This window comes from Phalacrocorax aristotelis, chromosome 7 (assembly GCF_949628215.1).
Source record: "Phalacrocorax aristotelis chromosome 7, bGulAri2.1, whole genome shotgun sequence".
NCBI lineage: Eukaryota > Metazoa > Chordata > Aves > Suliformes > Phalacrocoracidae > Phalacrocorax > Phalacrocorax aristotelis.
Window position 1 is genome coordinate 47569851 of NC_134282.1, and position 18045 is coordinate 47587895.

General features: G+C 40.3%; 1 protein-coding gene across 1 annotated transcript in view; it reads right to left on the reverse strand.

The window, feature by feature from the left end:
- The window catches only part of AGBL1 (AGBL carboxypeptidase 1), a 270250-nt gene that overhangs the window by 214670 nt on the left and 37535 nt on the right, over positions 1 to 18045 (reverse strand). The window contains exons 6-13 of the mRNA XM_075100597.1: positions 15378 to 15586; positions 11182 to 11347; positions 10129 to 10202; positions 7262 to 7378; positions 5672 to 6273; positions 3573 to 3656; positions 2405 to 2491; positions 1881 to 2029 (exon numbers count right to left, since the gene is read on the reverse strand). Coding sequence (XP_074956698.1) covers positions 1881 to 2029; positions 2405 to 2491; positions 3573 to 3656; positions 5672 to 6273; positions 7262 to 7378; positions 10129 to 10202; positions 11182 to 11347; positions 15378 to 15586 — 1488 coding nt within the window. The remainder of the gene's footprint in view (positions 1 to 1880; positions 2030 to 2404; positions 2492 to 3572; positions 3657 to 5671; positions 6274 to 7261; positions 7379 to 10128; positions 10203 to 11181; positions 11348 to 15377; positions 15587 to 18045) is intronic.

Here is an 18045-nt window from a genome sequence, read left to right on the forward strand (position 1 = left end):
AACCAAAGAAAACAAGAAAAAACCCACTCCAACCTTAACCCGTTTCTCCTTTCCACTTCCCCTGTGGAAACATTCAGTTTTAGAAAATAAACACAAATCAGGCTTCTGACAAAATCTCACTATTTCCCATGGTAGAGTAAGTTGGTGGAAAAGGGGGAAGAGGAGACCTGGAGGCTGCACATCCTGACTTACTCTGCTCCTGGTCACAACTATTTCATGAAATATCGTTTTTGCCGATTTCAAAATTACACAGTACCATCTAACCAAGAGCAAAAGGGAAGGAAAAAAAAATTAAAACAGATCAGTAACCAGGAGCTGTAAAGCATTGCCACCCATGGCATTTTGGCACTGCATCACAACTGGAAGCTTTCAGTATTATGGCACGGGCATTCGCCCAGGAAAGAGCAGAGGGAATGTAGTGAATAAACAGCATCTTTTACCAACAGTCTGTGTAAATATTATGCATGTGCTGGAAGGGGTAGTGAGTCTCGCTCAGCCAAGCCAGATAAGCTGGAGCTTCACTGCCCTCTCAGAGAAGCAGAAGTAGCCCACAGCAGAATCGCTTTAACAGCCAATCCCACGTACCAGCCATACAAAAGCAAGCCATGGCTTAGACTCCCTCCTTATGCTGGGTGGTATTTTTACATTTTCTTTGCAAACATATTTTTTGTTGCATGGTTGAACATGAGTCATGTACAATTTCGGGTGCACAAAATAAGATTATAAATGCTGAGAACACCCAAACTATCAGATAAACAAGCGGCCTTCCACCAATAATAGCCAGAATCTCTAGCTGTGAAGCTACTGGTGGCTGTATCAGAGGTTGTATGGGGGTTTACAGTAGGGCCTCAACATACTTCATTTTCAGGCTGCTACCAGACACACCAACACTGAAGCAGAATAAGATTACAAAACCCCCCTCATTTTCATTTGGGATCTATATGAATACTTGAACTTCAGCTCTTAGGGTTAAAGAGCAAATGGCTTATAATTCATTATGCCACTCATCCAGCTAGTTTCACAAATACAAGGAACAAGTCATTTCGGCTCCTAGTGCTATTTGTTTTAGATATGTTGATCCTGAGAGAGTTCTCCTCGTGATTTTGAAGGCTGTATCCACAGGGCTTCAGAGGAATGCAAAGTCTGATATTAGGGGCTTATTAAGCATTCTGAGGCAGGTCTTGAGCTGGTTGGTGTAAATTAACACAGCTCCCTGGAAACAAATGAAAAAACCCCAGCCTATGACAGCTAAGAATTCAACCCACAGTCTCCATGCAGAAGAAATAATTTCTTTTCTAAAATGGGCATTGAAAGCTGGGATTTGTCCTGCTTATTTCTGAGCAATGCTGCCTTCCTCCTGAACCACAGACTATGACAGGAGCTCAAAGACAGCAAGGAATAGTTTTGGGTTTTTTTAATTGTTAATATCAGGAGAAGTCTCAGCATGTCTGAAGGCAGATATCATTCTGAATATGCCCAAAAAATCATTAACATTTGTTTGAGGATTATCTACATTTATTTTGATCTTAGAAGCACTTTCCAATCCTATGCTGCTCATTCAATTCCAACAGATTGTCTTTTTCCCTCTCTCCCAACCCCAGTGCCATTCTTCCTCAGTTCTGGTCTCTAAAGACAGAAGAACGACATTTTTTTCCCCACAAATCCTCTCCCAGGTCTCAATATTCAGCTTACTCCTCAGTCCTCCTGAGGATAGAGAAAGATACAAATCTGAAGTAACTCTTTCAGTGGATTTCAGGGCAGATAAGAGTAAATTTACAGTCTCCCTTATACTTATAGACATGGAAAGTTCAAAACCTTTACAACATTAAAAAGATATTCTTGTGAACCAAAGACTACCCCAAGTCCCCAAAGACTCATACCATAATTAAATTGGCTATTGAACTTCTCACAGTTGATAATGTTGAAGCGATAAGGAACTGCTAATTTCATGTCACGGACTTCAAAGTAGAACCACTGGTTATGCTGGTTGCTGTTCACATCTGCATTCATAATTAAGTCATACTCAAACCTGTAAAGGAAGACCAGAAAAAATGGTGGCCATGAACACCCACCAGCCTGCCACTGAACCTGCTGAGGACAGCAGGCTATACAATCAAATATATTAATATCCTGTGAGAGTAAAAGAACACCATCAAACCAGCAGTGCCCAAACACACCATTAAATCTCACGTTAGTCACGTCAAAACATTCTGAGCTCATGTTTTGAGTGTTTTCTCACTCCTGTTACTTTCATGACACCTAGCTGTTGGAAGGCATGATAAGTTCTGCATCATATAACCTGCTTCCCTGGCCAACCCTTTCAAAACCCAGGAGAACACCACCATTTCACGCCGTGGTCACAGCAGAAAGGCATGTTGGGACACAGTGCTGCAGGCGTACTTACTCACGCACTTGGATGGCTTTGCGAAGGTTTCCTGATTCAAACTTGGAGAAGAATGTCAGACAGCCTGGAGCACCTGGGCTTGAGTGACTGCAGTAAATCAAAGCAAGGATACCTATAGCAGGTCGCTTCAAAGACAAGCCTTCCCCGGCACCTTTTGTATGCTAATATAGGTTTTTATAATTATTTTTTTTTAATAAGCAAGACCCTGAGCAGTAGCAGGAGGTGAGCAAATCTATAGTCTTCCTATCCCATCCAGCATCCTTCTCTACTCTTGCTTAGTGTTTCTAAATCTCATTGTCTTTTCCTTTCCCAATACTCCCTTTTGTTCCAATTCATATTTACTTTCTTTATTCCAGTTATTTTCCCCACTGAGTTATTCCCATTAATTTATTGATTACACAAGGCAGCTCTACACAATTACTATACATTTACTTTCCCCTCATCTATAGTTTCCTTCTCCTAAAGCTTAGAAACCCTTAAATTAATCTTGAACAACTTCAAAACTCTCTCCTACCTCAAAACTGTCCTTCACCTTTTTTCCTCTGAAGAATGTTCTCCGAGTCACTCATCTTTCCTCTGAATGCAACTTCTTCATATGTGGGACCTTCTCAACTGGCCTATGCTACATCTTCTCAAGGACCACAATTTCTGGCCATAGTTGAGCACTTAAAACAGTTCACAAGGATTAATTTTTTTGTTTTTCAGAAGCCTTTTAGAGGTGCCACAACTTTCAGGGTACATCTATGGCCCGTGACACTGTAGTAGCCGTACAGACACTCAAGTGCACTCCCAATGGGAAATGCCACCTCAGGATGTGGAGAGACTGCCTCTGGATTCTCTAGGTACAATTCCCAGCGTCAGCCTGCATGCTTCTGTTCCAAATCACTATATGCAATGCACACATATCCAGAGACACCATACAGTCCCTTTGATGTACAGATTTTCTTGTTCTAAAAAAGTTTTGAGGCTCTCTTGCTCCAGAGACTTCTACAATAAATCCTTTCTTCAGACCCACGTACTAGGAATCTACCTCTCCTGTATATATTTTCTGTTGGGCCTTTACCTCCTAGGTTATTTCTTCTATACCTTTACCAGAGCTGAACTGAGCTCACTACCTAATCCGGCACTGAGAGTGCCCTGGCTACAGCACTCCATTTAAGTTACCCACCTGGCCTCGTCTGAATCAAAAACGGTTCTGCCTATCACATTGCCTGGCTGGATTAAGCGGCGAACATCATCTAGTACTTTGTCCCTAGGGGAAGGAAAAAAAATAAATAAATAGGCAAATTGTAACGACACCACGAGAAATCTTGGTATAGGGTAGTCTCGTAAAAGAAATATGAAGACGCTTGGGAAATTCTTTTGAAGGACTGGTTATTAGCACACTTCCATGTGCTAATTCCAGGTGAACTTTGTGTGTGTGTATATATATATATTTTTTATTTTTTTAACCATGAAAAAGCCCCTGCTCCATTCTCATGACAACAAGTAGCTTTTTGGGTGAAATGACTGACTCTGTAAAATTTTTGCTCTCTGTAGTATTCAGTCAAGTTTGATTTATTCCCAGTTCTTCCCAGTCAATGTCAGTCTCCCAAACGACCAGCCTTGCCCCATGAGGAAATATCTACCATAACTTATAAACCTCTTAGTCTGTCTCGTAGTGACTCTCAACTCTAAATCTACTCATAAGCTAATTTCTACTCATTATTAAACTGAAGTTCTCTGATCCTTAAAGACGATCAAATGTGCAACACCAGATTTTCCTCATGACCTTTGCAGCAATCATGTTATGCCCTGAAGCATGATATGATTATTCCCGTTTTAGCTGTATGGTTACACATGCTATTATAGTCATAAAAGCAAATCTTTTAGAGCAAAATTGCAAGGAGAAGATGGTAGAGTGATTTTGCTTCTAAATAAGATTTTTAGCTTTTATATTTGCTGCAGAAAGAATCGTTACCTCTCTAGAGATCAGAAATTAGTGGTTCTCACAAATGCCATTTGATTAGCATTGATCAGCTTTAAAGTTTAGCAGAGAAACCAGCCTGTTTGGTATCTGCTAACAATTCCCTCTGCCACTAAAAAAATAAAAAAAGTAAAGTCATTGCACACAGCCACACATGGAACAGACAAAATGGTAGTTATAAGAAGAGCCTCCTCTCCCAGCACAGCTTCAAAACACAGTTTTCCCCTCATCTGAACACCTGAAATAGCATGAAAAAACCAGCAGCCTCTAGCTGTGAGCCATAGGGGACATCTGTTTTTATTTCCTTCTGCGTGTTGCATGCCATATATGCTGTCTTCTCCTAGTAAGCTGGGCAGCAGGGAGGGAAAGCAGCCTGCTTACCTTACCCCCGCTGATGCTCTCTAGCTCATGACACTTCCCAGAAGCAGGTGCACATGCTAGGGAAGGCAGAGAAGCTTCTGGAGGACCCCATGGAGTAGGCAGAGAGCAAGAGGCATAGCAAGAAGGGGCGCAGCAGCAGAAGGGTAGACAGAGAGATTCCTGAGAACAACCTGACACAGACGCACAGCTCTGAGAGGACAGAGAGGGTTTTTCCTTAAAAAGCCAGATGAGACTTGTTGTTGCACACACTAGAGGTGGCTGGATTAAGAGCAAGACTGAAGGCAAAAAGGTATCCTCAAAGGACACAGAATCTTCTCCATCTCTAAAATAAACTTGTTCTTATTTGTGTTCTACCAAGGTCACAGATTTACAGCCCATTCTGAGTTTTGGTCTACTTATTTTAAGGAAAAGCCGCTAGTAATTCTATGTCAGAGCTTTGACTGGCTTAGAGACCCACCACATACATAAGTACATTGACACATTAATCAATAACTAGTTTAATCAATAAAAATTTGGAATATGAAATAGGGGAGTCTTTATGGATTCACAGAAGCCATAAAAAAGTCTCTCTCCAAGGTTGCCACTACCACCTTCATCTGTACGACAAAGAAAGCAACACACAGACAGTTCACAATTCATCCACTGGCACACAGAAAGTCCACGTCAGAGATAGGAAATAAACCTGCTTATTCCTAATCCTGTTTGTAACCCAGTTAGATACAGTTTTCCTTTCCTCAGGAGGAAAACCTAAATAAAGTCGTCATGCTGTTTGGCCTATCTCCTTGTGACAAATGACTGGACAGCCCAAAATCCATTCTATAGCTTCCTAAAACATTCAGAGATGTGATAGTCAGAACCTACATAAACCGGTTTTGAGCCCAAGATCTCTCAGCATGGTAATTATATTAAAGCACAATCACCTTTGAATCCCATACTTGCGCTCCACCATGGGCTTGCTGTAAGGAGGTGGCTGGTGACCCCAGAAATCAGGGAATGCCAAGTCTTTGTAGTCCGGTATAGACTTAACACGTTTGGCCCTAGCTATGTAGAAGTGAGGGCTGTGGAACGGGATTGCCCCTTGGTGTTTCTCCAGAAGATTTGTCACTATATCTGAGCTCTCCAACCTCCCTCCAGGACTAGGATTGATCGAGGCCTCACATTCAGGGTAAAATATTTTTTTGTACCAAGCAGCCTCATTTGGGAGAGGACGCAAAGTATGTGTGGGGCTCCTGGCTGGATCTTCCTCTTCACAGCAGTCTGCATCTTGGGCTGCTTCTACAGCATCTCGCTTTTCATCAGCCGCATCCCATCTGCATTCCTCCTTCTTTGTCCAGCTCTGCAATGGGACTTTTAAATCCTTTTCCCCTGGATCTGGTCCCATCTCTGTGACACTTTGGTTTCTCCATCTGTAGTTTGGATGTTTCACAGAAGTAGCATTTGGAAAGAAATGAGAGGGAGTAGAGGGAAGACTCTCAGCCCTGTCCTCTGAGCTCTTCTCTTCCTCAGATTCTGATTCAAGCTCCTTTAAATTTAAAAAAGCAGAATAAACTAAAAGAAACTAAAGACAGATTGTGCCTCCTTCCAGAGGAAATCTTTCAAGGATGAAAGGGAAAATATTTACAAATCTCCCAAAACTGCATTCATCCAATAAGACAGCCAGCGTAACATCAGCCCATGAACTACCTGCCAGAATTTCTTTATCAACAAAGCCGTTTCAGCAGTAGTCCTCAGAAACTGAAAGGATCAGACTGAGTCATCTGGGTGAGTCATCCCCAACCAAAGCTGATTGTTCTAACAAATTAGGGAAGAGAATTTGCAAGGCATTTTTTTTAAGAATATAAATGTTACAGCAGGGTAAAGGAAGCTAATCTGTCATGCAAAACTCCACCTCTGCCTTCGTGCAAGTGTATAAATTAATCCCATTTGGCTACTTATAGTCATAATAAATGTCACAGCATTGTGTCTACAGTAGATACATTAAGCCAGTGGTCCTTTCCAGATTCATATTTGAATCATGGCTTTCTGCTCTCCTAAATTCCAAGAATTGCAGTGAATGCAGTAGTCCTCTTCATTTCTTGTCCCAAAGTGCAATAGAACAATTATTTGAACTGTGCATTTCACTCAGCAGCAGTGCAATCTTCTCCAACCCTTCCTTCAAAACACTAGTTAACAGTATTTTCTACATCTCATTCTGACCTTGTTATTGCTGTTGAAATTGCCGGCAAGGATACAAATTATTATCTGACAGATTTCTGATGTGACAATTGATGCAATAGTGCTTAGTTAATCCATACCAAGCTAAATGTGCACCAAACATCATCACTCCCTTTCTATCATTCATTCTTGATTCACACCAATGAACTACAGCAAAAAGTCTCAATTTTTTCCAGTTCTATAAGACACCTAGGTTTCTTTTTACAATAGCCTTGTCTAGTGGTCTTTTGTCAATACTCCCTATTTCTTAAACTCTTGAATATTCACAAATAAAGGAAGCCACAGCATGATAGTACCTGAAAATTATAGGAAAGTTCTAGACACATTGCTTCATATTGTCCAAGCTCTTCCTCTGGCCGGTCAAGCACTGGCCTTGACCTCAATTTGTTCACATCTGTCTCCAAGTCATAGTCCTACAGAAGCAGGATTAAAAAAGCTTGTATATTAAACATGCCCCACAAGATGACCATTAAAGTAATATTCTGCAGAATACACTTGATTTCTAGTGACATCATACTCATTTAATGAGTCCTATAACTGTTCTTCCCATACTCATGATGGTATTAAAGTCATTTTATGAAAAAGGGAAATTTGATGTTTTGGTATTTGAGTCCCTAAACAGAGATACCATGAAAAGATGATTTCAAAATGCATCAAGACTAAAACTTGAACCTTTTTATAAGCACCTTATCTTAGCAGGTTTCAAAATAAGAGACATCAACACTACTAGATATTTCTGAGCATATCATCCATGCCCCTGCTTATGTTGCACAAACCAGTAGGCACAGGCCCTCAAGATTTAATTGGTAATATTCTGGTTCAAAGAAACAGTAATCAAATAAATGTAAATTTAGCAAGCAAATTCTCAAAGTGTCTTGAAGCCAAAAATGTCCTTACAGGCCACCAGCAAAATTAGAAAGCTTGACACTTCTGCCTTCGATTTAGTCAAGCACATGGTTTCTCTGAGTGCCTATCAATCAAACTGAAATGCCCTTATCTGTATCACTGAACTTGCAGGCACCAATTGCTTGTATTTTATTTTTATCTCTCAATGCTGCTTATAAAACTTTGTGAAACCCTTGCCCTATCCATCTTCTATACTCTCCAACTTTCCTGATATTTTTATATGAAAAAAAGCTTTTTAGATCTCAACCATCAGCAAATCAGGGATAAGAAACGTATCTAAAACTTTTATGGTCAAAGGCAACTGTGCATTGATGTGCAACCTCCTCCATATCAGATATGAGGACCAAAACCAAACTGTGTCAAGCATTCGGTCATTGCATAAGAAAACAGGAAAAGACAGGGCAAAAGGGAAGTATGGAGACATGGCATTGATGATTGGGCGTTACACTACAGCATTATTCAAATAATTCAACATGTCATTCGTAAGTATGCCCATCAAATGCCAGCAGAGAAGCTATTTGCTCCTCAAATAGACTCATTTCTGAAGCTGTTATCAAAAGAAAAAAAAATTGCCTGAATGCAAAAGTGTCCATGGCATTTCAAACCCTGGGCCACACTTGTATTGCAGAACAGAATTTGAAATGCTGTTTGGGCCTAGTTCAAAGGCAGTGAAGAGCTGCACAGGGTATGAGGTCACTTTAGATGGATTTGCCACTAACAGCTTAATGATGCATAAGCAGCTTCAAACTTGCTGAAGATGTGGGTTGAGAAGGACAGATGGTTGATGTGATGATTTTGATTTTCATAGAACTGTCTGAACAGTTACTGATAGAAGCATGGAGCCAATTTTCAGTTTGGTTGGTATTACTAGTATGCATGGATATGCGTTACGTAGCTGTGAAAGTGTTTGTAAATCACATCAATACTATTGTGTAAATGATCTCACACAAAAAAGGTAAACTAAAAGTTCATTATCCATTCCCTGCTTGCTTTCCCTTTAGAAAGATTTATCATGGGAGATGTATGACCAGCACACCAGACGAACAGTACTTAAAGCCTATATTCAGAGCAAGCTCTCAGGCCAAGTGAAAAAACAATCTGCTCGCATCTACTTGGTAAATCCTTATGAATAATGAAAGAGTTCAGAGGCATATAGGATCTGTTTCTGAATGAATAACTAATTAAAGGAGATAAATTCACTATGAACTTTATTCCTACTGAGCATCTTGGCGAGCCTTAATATTCAGATAAAAACAGCCAGACAGGGGCAAGTCAGGACACTGAGCTAATGTGGGGGGTTTTTTGGGTGGGTTTGGGGTGGGTTTTTTGGTGATTTTTATTTAAAAAAAAAAAATAAATTCCTTTTTTCACTGGGTGAAATCAGTTTAACACTTGAGGAGAAAAAGGCAGGGCAAGTAATGAAAACGGCCCTCCACAGAAGTCTCAATCATATCTAATTAGACTCTATTTGCAACTTCATTTGCTTAATTTGCCTTCCCAAACCACTTTATGTGGCTAAGACTTATTAGCAACGTTCACTACTTCACATTCGCTTATGTGCTTATATGTATTTTCACAACAAAAACGTTTGCACTCCCATCCTCAGCTGGTTGGAAGGGTTTTTTGCCAGTTAGGTCATAACAGGGAGAGTGCAAAGGGAGAAGTCAGAAAAATATTGAATAATTCATTGCATTATTGGTCTGTGTGCAGCAACAAATAAAGAACAAACATAGGTGGCTTAAAAGAACTAACCTTCTTCTTAGGGTAGGTGCACAGCCCAAATATGCTCCAATATGGAATAAAAAAAAGGGTTAGTCTTTCCTAGGTGATAATTCAGTTTTCCCCTACTAAGCGCCATTTCTGATCTCCACCCAGAGGAACCAAAGATCCATCATTTATCCCTGATTGTGCATGTGATTCTAACAGTCACTGGTCAGTCTCTCTGCAGGAACAGAGAAGTCACCAAACCTGCACCAACGTGAGTGACAAGCGTGGCAATTAATAAGACAAGTGCAGGGGACACTCTTCAATGAAAGTCAGGGCTTTCTCTTTTTCTTCTTTCAAGTATCCTTCTATTATTTATGTGTGTATTTATGTATTTATGTATGTATTTATTATTTATGTAGTGTATTTATGTGGGACCACATACGTATCCAATTTCTCTGCTTTGACAGATTATCAGTATGTCAAAATGGACAATGAAAATTTTACTTTCCAGTATGTGGATGACTAAAGAAACGATGGCTCATATACCTACTTCCTCCTTACTCTCCACATCCTCATCATCCAGGTCTTTTTCAGCCTCTTCTTCTCCATCACTTTCATAGTCACCTGCAGAAGTAGAAAACAAAGAGAGGCAAAGGCATTCAACCTAATATCCCCCTCAGGCCCTCCACAGAAATATATGCAATCTCTTCTATGTGTGCCACCTGCACCTTCAGACTGCATCGCATCACAACCCTAACTGAAGCAGATCCCATTTGTTAATTTGTTAAGTATAAATGAATTTGGCACTAAGTCTCCCACTTTTTAAAGCTCTGTTCTCTTGGACTCGAGCACTGCCTTTCAAAACCATGACAAATGTCACCATGATATGGATCCAACTCATGTTACAAAGCAATACAGAGATTTTCTGCTTGGCTGCAATGATGTTACAGGATGCTCTTAATCTATATTGTCTAGATTAGGGTGTTTTACTGCTATCATCATTACAGTATTTGACCATCTTCCATACAAAACTGAAAGCAACAAAGAAATTGCTTGCGTGAATCATGGAGTCTGCCATTTCGCCTCTTCTGTGGAGTGGCTATCCTGCCTGTGCTTAAGTTCTGCTTTTCAGCAAGTGCTCACATCTTTTACCCAAGCTGCATGACTGCTATCTGCTTTTATTTTAGAAAAGAAAAAGGATAATATTTCCTGTAATTCTTTACTGAAAAACCTGCAGAGCAGTGTTGCCCCCACAAACAGTCATGCAGAGGCACAATTGTCTCTCCCTCTTATTACTGAGGAGCAATGGCATCTCCAGCCTCTGCCATGACCGCTCTGTTCCATTATTTTTTGAATAATAGAAGGATTTTTTTCTCCTTTTCGTTGCTGCTTTTAATCTTTTCTCACTTATTCTCCAAACAGAATCTCCAAGCTTCAAGAAGACCTGGGAGTAGTTTCATCTCTGATGACACTGTAGGCCATCAGATTAATTTTAACTGTAAACCTCAGACCGGGCTGCCAAGACTCCTTTTGTCAGATCCCACATTTAATTCTCATGCCATGCTCCTTTTCCTCCTGTTGAACTCACCCTTCAGCCATTTACCTTCCGATCCCTCACATGGAGGTTCAGCCTTGACATTCCCAGGAAGAGGGAAGAAATAGGAACTTCTTACTGTCACCACAGGCAGAGACTCCTTGGGGTAGCACTTTCTCAGAATCTGAGTTACAGTGTTTGTTATAGGATCCAGATTTTTGCAAGACAAACAGTCCTGGGAAGCAAAGGAGAACTATGTTAAGAATCGTCTCTTACAATTGTCCTGCCTATTACACACAATTCACCAGAGCAGATACACTTTTCTGATTGGAGTATGAAATCTTTTTATTTATGTTTTGGTTGTGGTTTTTTTATTTCTCCTCCCTTGCATTTTTCTTTTCTTCTTCTCTCTCTCTTTTTTTTACCAAAGAAATATGCCTGGAACAGCAAAACCCCAAGTTCTTGCAGTCATTTTCTTACAGAAATACAGGCTAGCATGGCCCCCAGGGAACTTCCATTGATGCATGTCATTTAGAAGACACAACATTCCCTTGCACTGCTCTAAGACATTATAGTCAGGGTATATTGAAGGAAGGCATGATAGTAACATAAGCTAAAATACCCTAGCTAACGTCAGTAACAGGAGCACTGAAAAGATATGTTCTTCAATACGGATTTAAAAAATCCTGCAGGGAGCCCGTGTATATGGTTTAGCTCCCAATATATGCTGAAATCTGTGCTTCTGCATCTTCACAACAACGACGCCCAGCGCTATTATGCCAAAACTAACACAAGTAAGCTAGCACAATTACACCTTTATTTCACTGCTCTTAGTGTACACAAAATATGCTCAAAGACAGTATTCCCACTGTACTCTATATCGTTATGCATTAGGCCAAAGAGTTAGTCTGAAAGATCACTATATATTACCTAGGTGAGATACTGAACTCCTGCAGTATCCTATGTTTTCTACTCCTATAATACAGAGTAGGAGATAGAAGTGTAGGGAGGTATAAGAGCTCAGCTGTACTTTGAAGACATAGAATATTTCTGTCTTTATTACCATGTTATGCGAGTGAACTCCTTGATCTTTTGTTGCAAAGAGAATACCGCCACCGCCCCCAGTCCCCAAACTAAAAGCAAAGACCCCCTGGAGGTCATAGTAGGTGTACGTCTTCAATATAACAGAGACAGGGAGTCTGTATAAACAAGTTGCAGCTGCTGCATAAGGGTAAATTGCTTAAAAGTGATAGGTGTGATGCTCAGAAAACCAAGCCTTCAGGTTTCCCCAAGTACAGTACATCTATACCATAGCCTCCATCAGAGAGACTGACTAATCAATGTAGCATCCTACCTAAGTTCACAAGCTGTACCTTGTCTATCAGCATGTTATCTTTAGTGGCTTGGGACTAAGACTTAGCTCATCAGAACAGGAATGCAAGTCAAATAAGCAGCATGAATGTTCTATAAGGCAGAAGAGGAATATTACAATACATTCTCATACCATTTAATATTTCTGTAGCCCTTCAGCACAGATAAAGTCGAACAGCCCAGAGGGCAAAATAGATACTTCATGCCATTGTCTGACAGCCCACAGTTAGGATTTGAGCTGGACAAAAAAGATATCCAGTGGAACCGAGAAGATGACCAAAGAACATAAAAGTGCTTTATTATAATCAGGAATAGGAAAATAGCTGTATTAGGGGTTTTTTTTAGTTGTACAGAATTTTATTTTTTTCTCATGTATGATTGAATGGCATTATAAGCTTCAGTGGGATTAACCAGGATTCCTGCAGGAAAGCTAGAAAAAAAGTCATCTAAAGCTGACATGCTTACAAGACTCATTACAAGAATCTTAATATGTATTTCTAGATCTCTGGCTGTTAGGAACAGGGGGAGAGAAAAGAATTTTGAGAACATCTCCAAGGAAATTTCTATTGTGGTTAGAGCAAACGCCAAGGAGGACTGGTCTCTATTTCCAGTTTTCCAATTTACTCGCTTTTTCATATTGTATTTGGGTGTCTTTGCTTGTTATTAAAAGAAAAGATAAGGAAAGTTTTCTACACATGAGAACAGAATAACATTTGTGAAGCATCTTACTATAGTTTACTAAAACCACTCTGTTTTTACTAGAACAGTAAACACAGGAGTATATAAATGCCTGCCTTGGGCCAGCCATCTTAATTCATTGCCAAGTGAATTGAGATAGTCAGGAACAAGGCATGTTCATCCAGACAATGAATTTCTACACGCAGAATTATTCAATTATGCTGTTTGAAAGCTAATTTCTATAAAGTGCAAACAAGCCTTCAGATACCTTACAGGGAATTTGTGGGACTGTTTTCATTACTGTGTATTGTTGTGGTGGATATTGTGAATGAGGGAAGAAAGCGAATCCTTAGCTCAGAAAGCCCAGGGTTCTGCTTTCTGGCCTCCACACTCAGTCTTTTCTTTACTGAATCTGGAATAACCCAGATATGATACATATGTGACATTACAAAAAAGAAGGTTTCAATATGACAGTAAGGCAAAAGGTAATGATGCTAATGGATGCTACTGCTGGGAAATATAGTGTGGAGTATAGGATAATAGACCCTAGTACAGGAAGGCTGAAGAGAATCAGGAAAGCTTAAGAAATCAGATGGATAAATGATAATATAGCAAAATAATGTTCCATGCACCAATCCCTCCTAAAGCAGATACAAACGTGGTTTCTTCTCTCAGAGTAGGCAGTCTGTCACTGCATACAAAACCAGCCAGTTGCTAATGTGAACATATCATTTAACTGCCATAAAAAAGTCTAAGCAGAGCTTGGAAAGAGAAATAGGAGTAGAAAGTGCTTCCTTTTCATGAATTATTTCATTATCTAAAATTATTTTTCATTCCAGGTAGAGGCAGAACTCAAAATATCTCTAAATTCTCCTAATATATCTCTAAATTCTCCTCAAATAAAGTAGCAGTCACTTCTAATCTGTGTAAGGAGACAGTCTGAACTATTGGCTCTTCCTGTAAAGACATAGGCTTAAAGGCTATTAAAAGCTTAAGTATTTCAGCTGTCCATCAGCCTATACAATGAGCAGCTGGAGAGGTTTCGACTGAAAACCAGCCTTGTAAATAGGAGTTCCACTGGACGATGTTAAAACAAACCCTTCCTGGCAAAACTATTTCAATAGATTAAAAAAAAGATTATTTTTTTTTTACATTTCAGCAGAACTTTTCTACCCGGCTTTTAATGCCTTTAAAATCTCTTTAGCTGCTCAGAGTTTGGTCAAGGCTAATCACCACAGCCAGCAAACTCCTAAAGGTACTAAAATATTGTCTACACAAAGAGCCATTGCTTTCCCAAACAGAAGTTGTTTGTCTTTCTCTCTTACTACAGCCTGCAGTTCCTCTCAGGAGAACAGATTTCCCATTTTCTGTCTACCATGGAGATTATTAAGATTTTAGTAGCAGCAGCAGTCTCTACCTCAGGTCAGAGTAGGGAAGAGCATGAGTGAGACGTCTTAGGGCTGCCAGACTCCTCTTGACACCTCATGTCTTGGAGAGACACTGTAAGACTGACAACATCCCAAAGAAGTGAGAGAACGTTGAGCTTTGAATTCTGTAATCTTGGTAATTCCCCTTCCAAGATCTCCATAGTAGCACACAGTAGGAAAAAAGCAAACTGGAGACCCCTGAAGCTGTCATTTCTGCTCCACTTCTAACCTTTGGAAGGATTAGAGTTCTCAGTGTTCACTGGAGTCTTAGTGTGTCATTTCCTGTTTGTTCACCCAAAGTGAACCCATGTTTGCACTTTCCATGCGGTTGCTCCCAGGCTGAGCTATCAGGAGATGTTAGCTCAGAAAGCAACATGGGCTATAGAAGGCTTTTGAGAGGGAACAAGCTGACATCTACCCTCAAGCAGCTGTTGCTACCCACCCTGTTCAAGTTTCTACAGACCAGGGACTTGTCATGAACAGAGGCTATACTCCCTTGAAAGATCTGTGGGCCCAGCCACCTCATCCCACCTGAATAAGTGGCATTAAAAACCCTGAACTACAATTCCATGAGTCTCAGTAGAAATTAAAATTAGTTTTAAGTGGAAATATTTTAGCTTTTCTGAAGTATGAACTGTGAAAAAGTCAATACCTTTTATTTCAACATTATCATTTTTTCATTTATATGTTACATAAATTCAGGATAAACTATGGTATTTCCTGCACTGTGAGGTAGAACCCAGCACTAACTACCAATCCATCTCACTTAAGCACAAAAGCATCATTTACCTGTACACTTGTGAAGAGAATCTCCATACCCCGGGAACCAAGGAAAGTTTCCCTGCCTAGCTGGATGTTGGTGATGTGCTTTAGGCAGAGCAGGAGACCCCTACGAATATAAATGTAGTTGTTGGAGACATCGTTGTGATGCCAGTCTTGATAGAGTCTCAGCAATCCACCTAGGAAGCCTCTCTTCACTGCCCGTCGGCTGTTAGACTCTGAAAACAAAGAGAAAAGGCTGAATTAAACTTTCCACTACTCAAGCTGTTTGATAACCACATGGCTACTCAGTGTTCAAACTTTACAAGACTTTAACACCTGGTCATTCTTGCTTAATGGTCTCAGATAAAAAACCACATCAATTATTTTTTTAATTAATCCATTATGTATGTAATTTACAATTTAGGTTGTTGTTATTTGCTAAACATGAACTCTTGGGATTGTACATGGGGGGAAAAAAAAAAAAACCGAAGCAGCCTTTCTCCTAAGTGGAAATGTTGCTCCAGAACCCTCCAGGATGAACCAAACCAAGGGAGGGAAAAGGGGCAGAGCCCATATCTCCTTCCAAGTGCTAATAAACTTAATTCCAATTGCAGCACCATAAGAGTTCCTGAAAATAAAGGGTCTCCTGAGGAGTGAGAAAAGCTGAAGAACAATAAGATTAGTTGACGGCAGGTCATATAATCTTCAGACAGAGCTGTACTTCAGTCCTGAGAGAACACCTTGCTGAGATCTACAAATCCAGAAACCTTGTAGTTGTACAACCCTGTGTTCCAGCCAGCAAAATTATGCTTAATGTCTAAATCTATTCCCACACATACCTGTATAACGAAGCCATGAATCGTATTGTTCTGAAAACCCACAGTATTTAAAAATGAACAAACACCAACATCAGCAACAGCTGTTTGGGCTTCTTTTCTATTGCTTTCTGGTTCTGAGATTTTAAAGGTCACCTTCAGGTCATGCTTAAAGGCTTTACTACATGGACAAGAAAAGATATATTTTTTAAAAAATAAGCTTTATAAAAATATAGAAGGAAAGCTGCAATGTTTCCTTAATCATATAGCTCCTAGATGTCAGGCTAAAAGGAGATCATAAAACGTGTGGTAAAATACAAACTCTGCTGAGTGTTCTAAAACAAATCCCTTCGGCCACTGTGTTCCTTGCTCAGCCCCACATGGTATGAAGCCAAACCAGACTCAAGGCTCCTTTCCTTTAAACCAACCCTGCCTAAACATATTTTCTTGACTGGTCCTGACATTCCTTGCTGTGACACACATTAGAAGCTGTCAGGAGCTCAGTAATCAACCAAGAGGCCAGGTAGCATACATAAGAGTAGAACTCAGCTCCCTGAATACCAATCAGCATTTGCAGCTCACAACAGATGGCTCTTGGTGTGGGTTCTCCAGAGCTAGTAAGCTCCAATTCATTTCCAGTTCATTAAACAAAGCACCAGAGCCTCTCACACCTGGAACATTAGTGTCATCAGTGGGGATTTACAGGACAGGAGAAGCAGCTAGAGGTTAAGAGAGAGACAGAAAGGGGTAAGATGCTGCATGAAGAAAATCAGTAACAAGGGAATCCATGCAGAGAGTCACCAGGAAGCAGCTAGTAGGCAGCAAACCTCAGTCTCAGTGATGAAGTAGATGGAGGTATTGGAAAGGGGAAGGGAGTTGCCTGAGTCTGCTCTCTGCAGTACATTAGCAAACTCTTACCTGGAAAAGGAATTAGAGGGTAGCTCTGCTATCTGGTCTTATCCTGCAATTTCCCCTACCATTGGCACCACAGAGCAGGCAACAAACAGCACCCCAGACCAGTTTTCCAACCCTAATCTTGCTCTGCACCTTCACACCACCTGGTTGACTTGTCTCTACACTGACCTGCTAGTCCCACAGCTATTCCTATATACCTCTGTCCAGTCTCCTACACCTTGGCCTGCAGTTCTTTCTAGCACTTTATCCCCTTGTCGTTAACCATCTCACACTAGCTCTGCCGGTACATCTTGTGTTTTGGGGCTCAGTGGTTGTTAGCACGTAGAAGGTCATCCTCCTTTGACTTTCACTCTATGTTTCCTTTTTCTATTTGACTTCCTGCAAGAAAACTTTAATTGCCTGAGAATCCTTTAATGATCCCAATTATTTTATTCATGACTCCCTGTTAAACCTCAACTAGCTGTCATGTTTACTAACCTGCAGGATGACTAACCCCTTAAATCAGTCAATCTTTGAAGAATTACTCAGGAAGCTCTGTAAAAGTCAAAAAGTATATAAAACATGACAAAAAGAAGAGAGTCAAGGAGTATAAGGTAGGGACAATTTGGATCAGACTCAGAGCTTCTCTGAAGTGTTCAGAGGCAGATGAAATTGGACTAGATCGAGGGATTTATAGCCCCTAGCATTCAGTGCTTGAAGTCTACGCTTTCTGTGTCAATGTCAATAGGACAAGGAAAATATTGGAAAGCTCTGTGGGTAGAGCTGCTTGGGGAATTTATTTTAAAAAAGAAAAAAAAGAAATCTCACAAAATGTGTTTGCAAGGTTTTCCTCACCTCTTTCAAGACAGACTTCCACGTTTGGATCCCAGCTCCATAGGGACCAGAACACACAACTGTCCCATGTCTCAGTTTTATCACTGGTTGAAAAGCATGGGGGAAGCTGTTTTCCCTCATGTTTTCTGTAG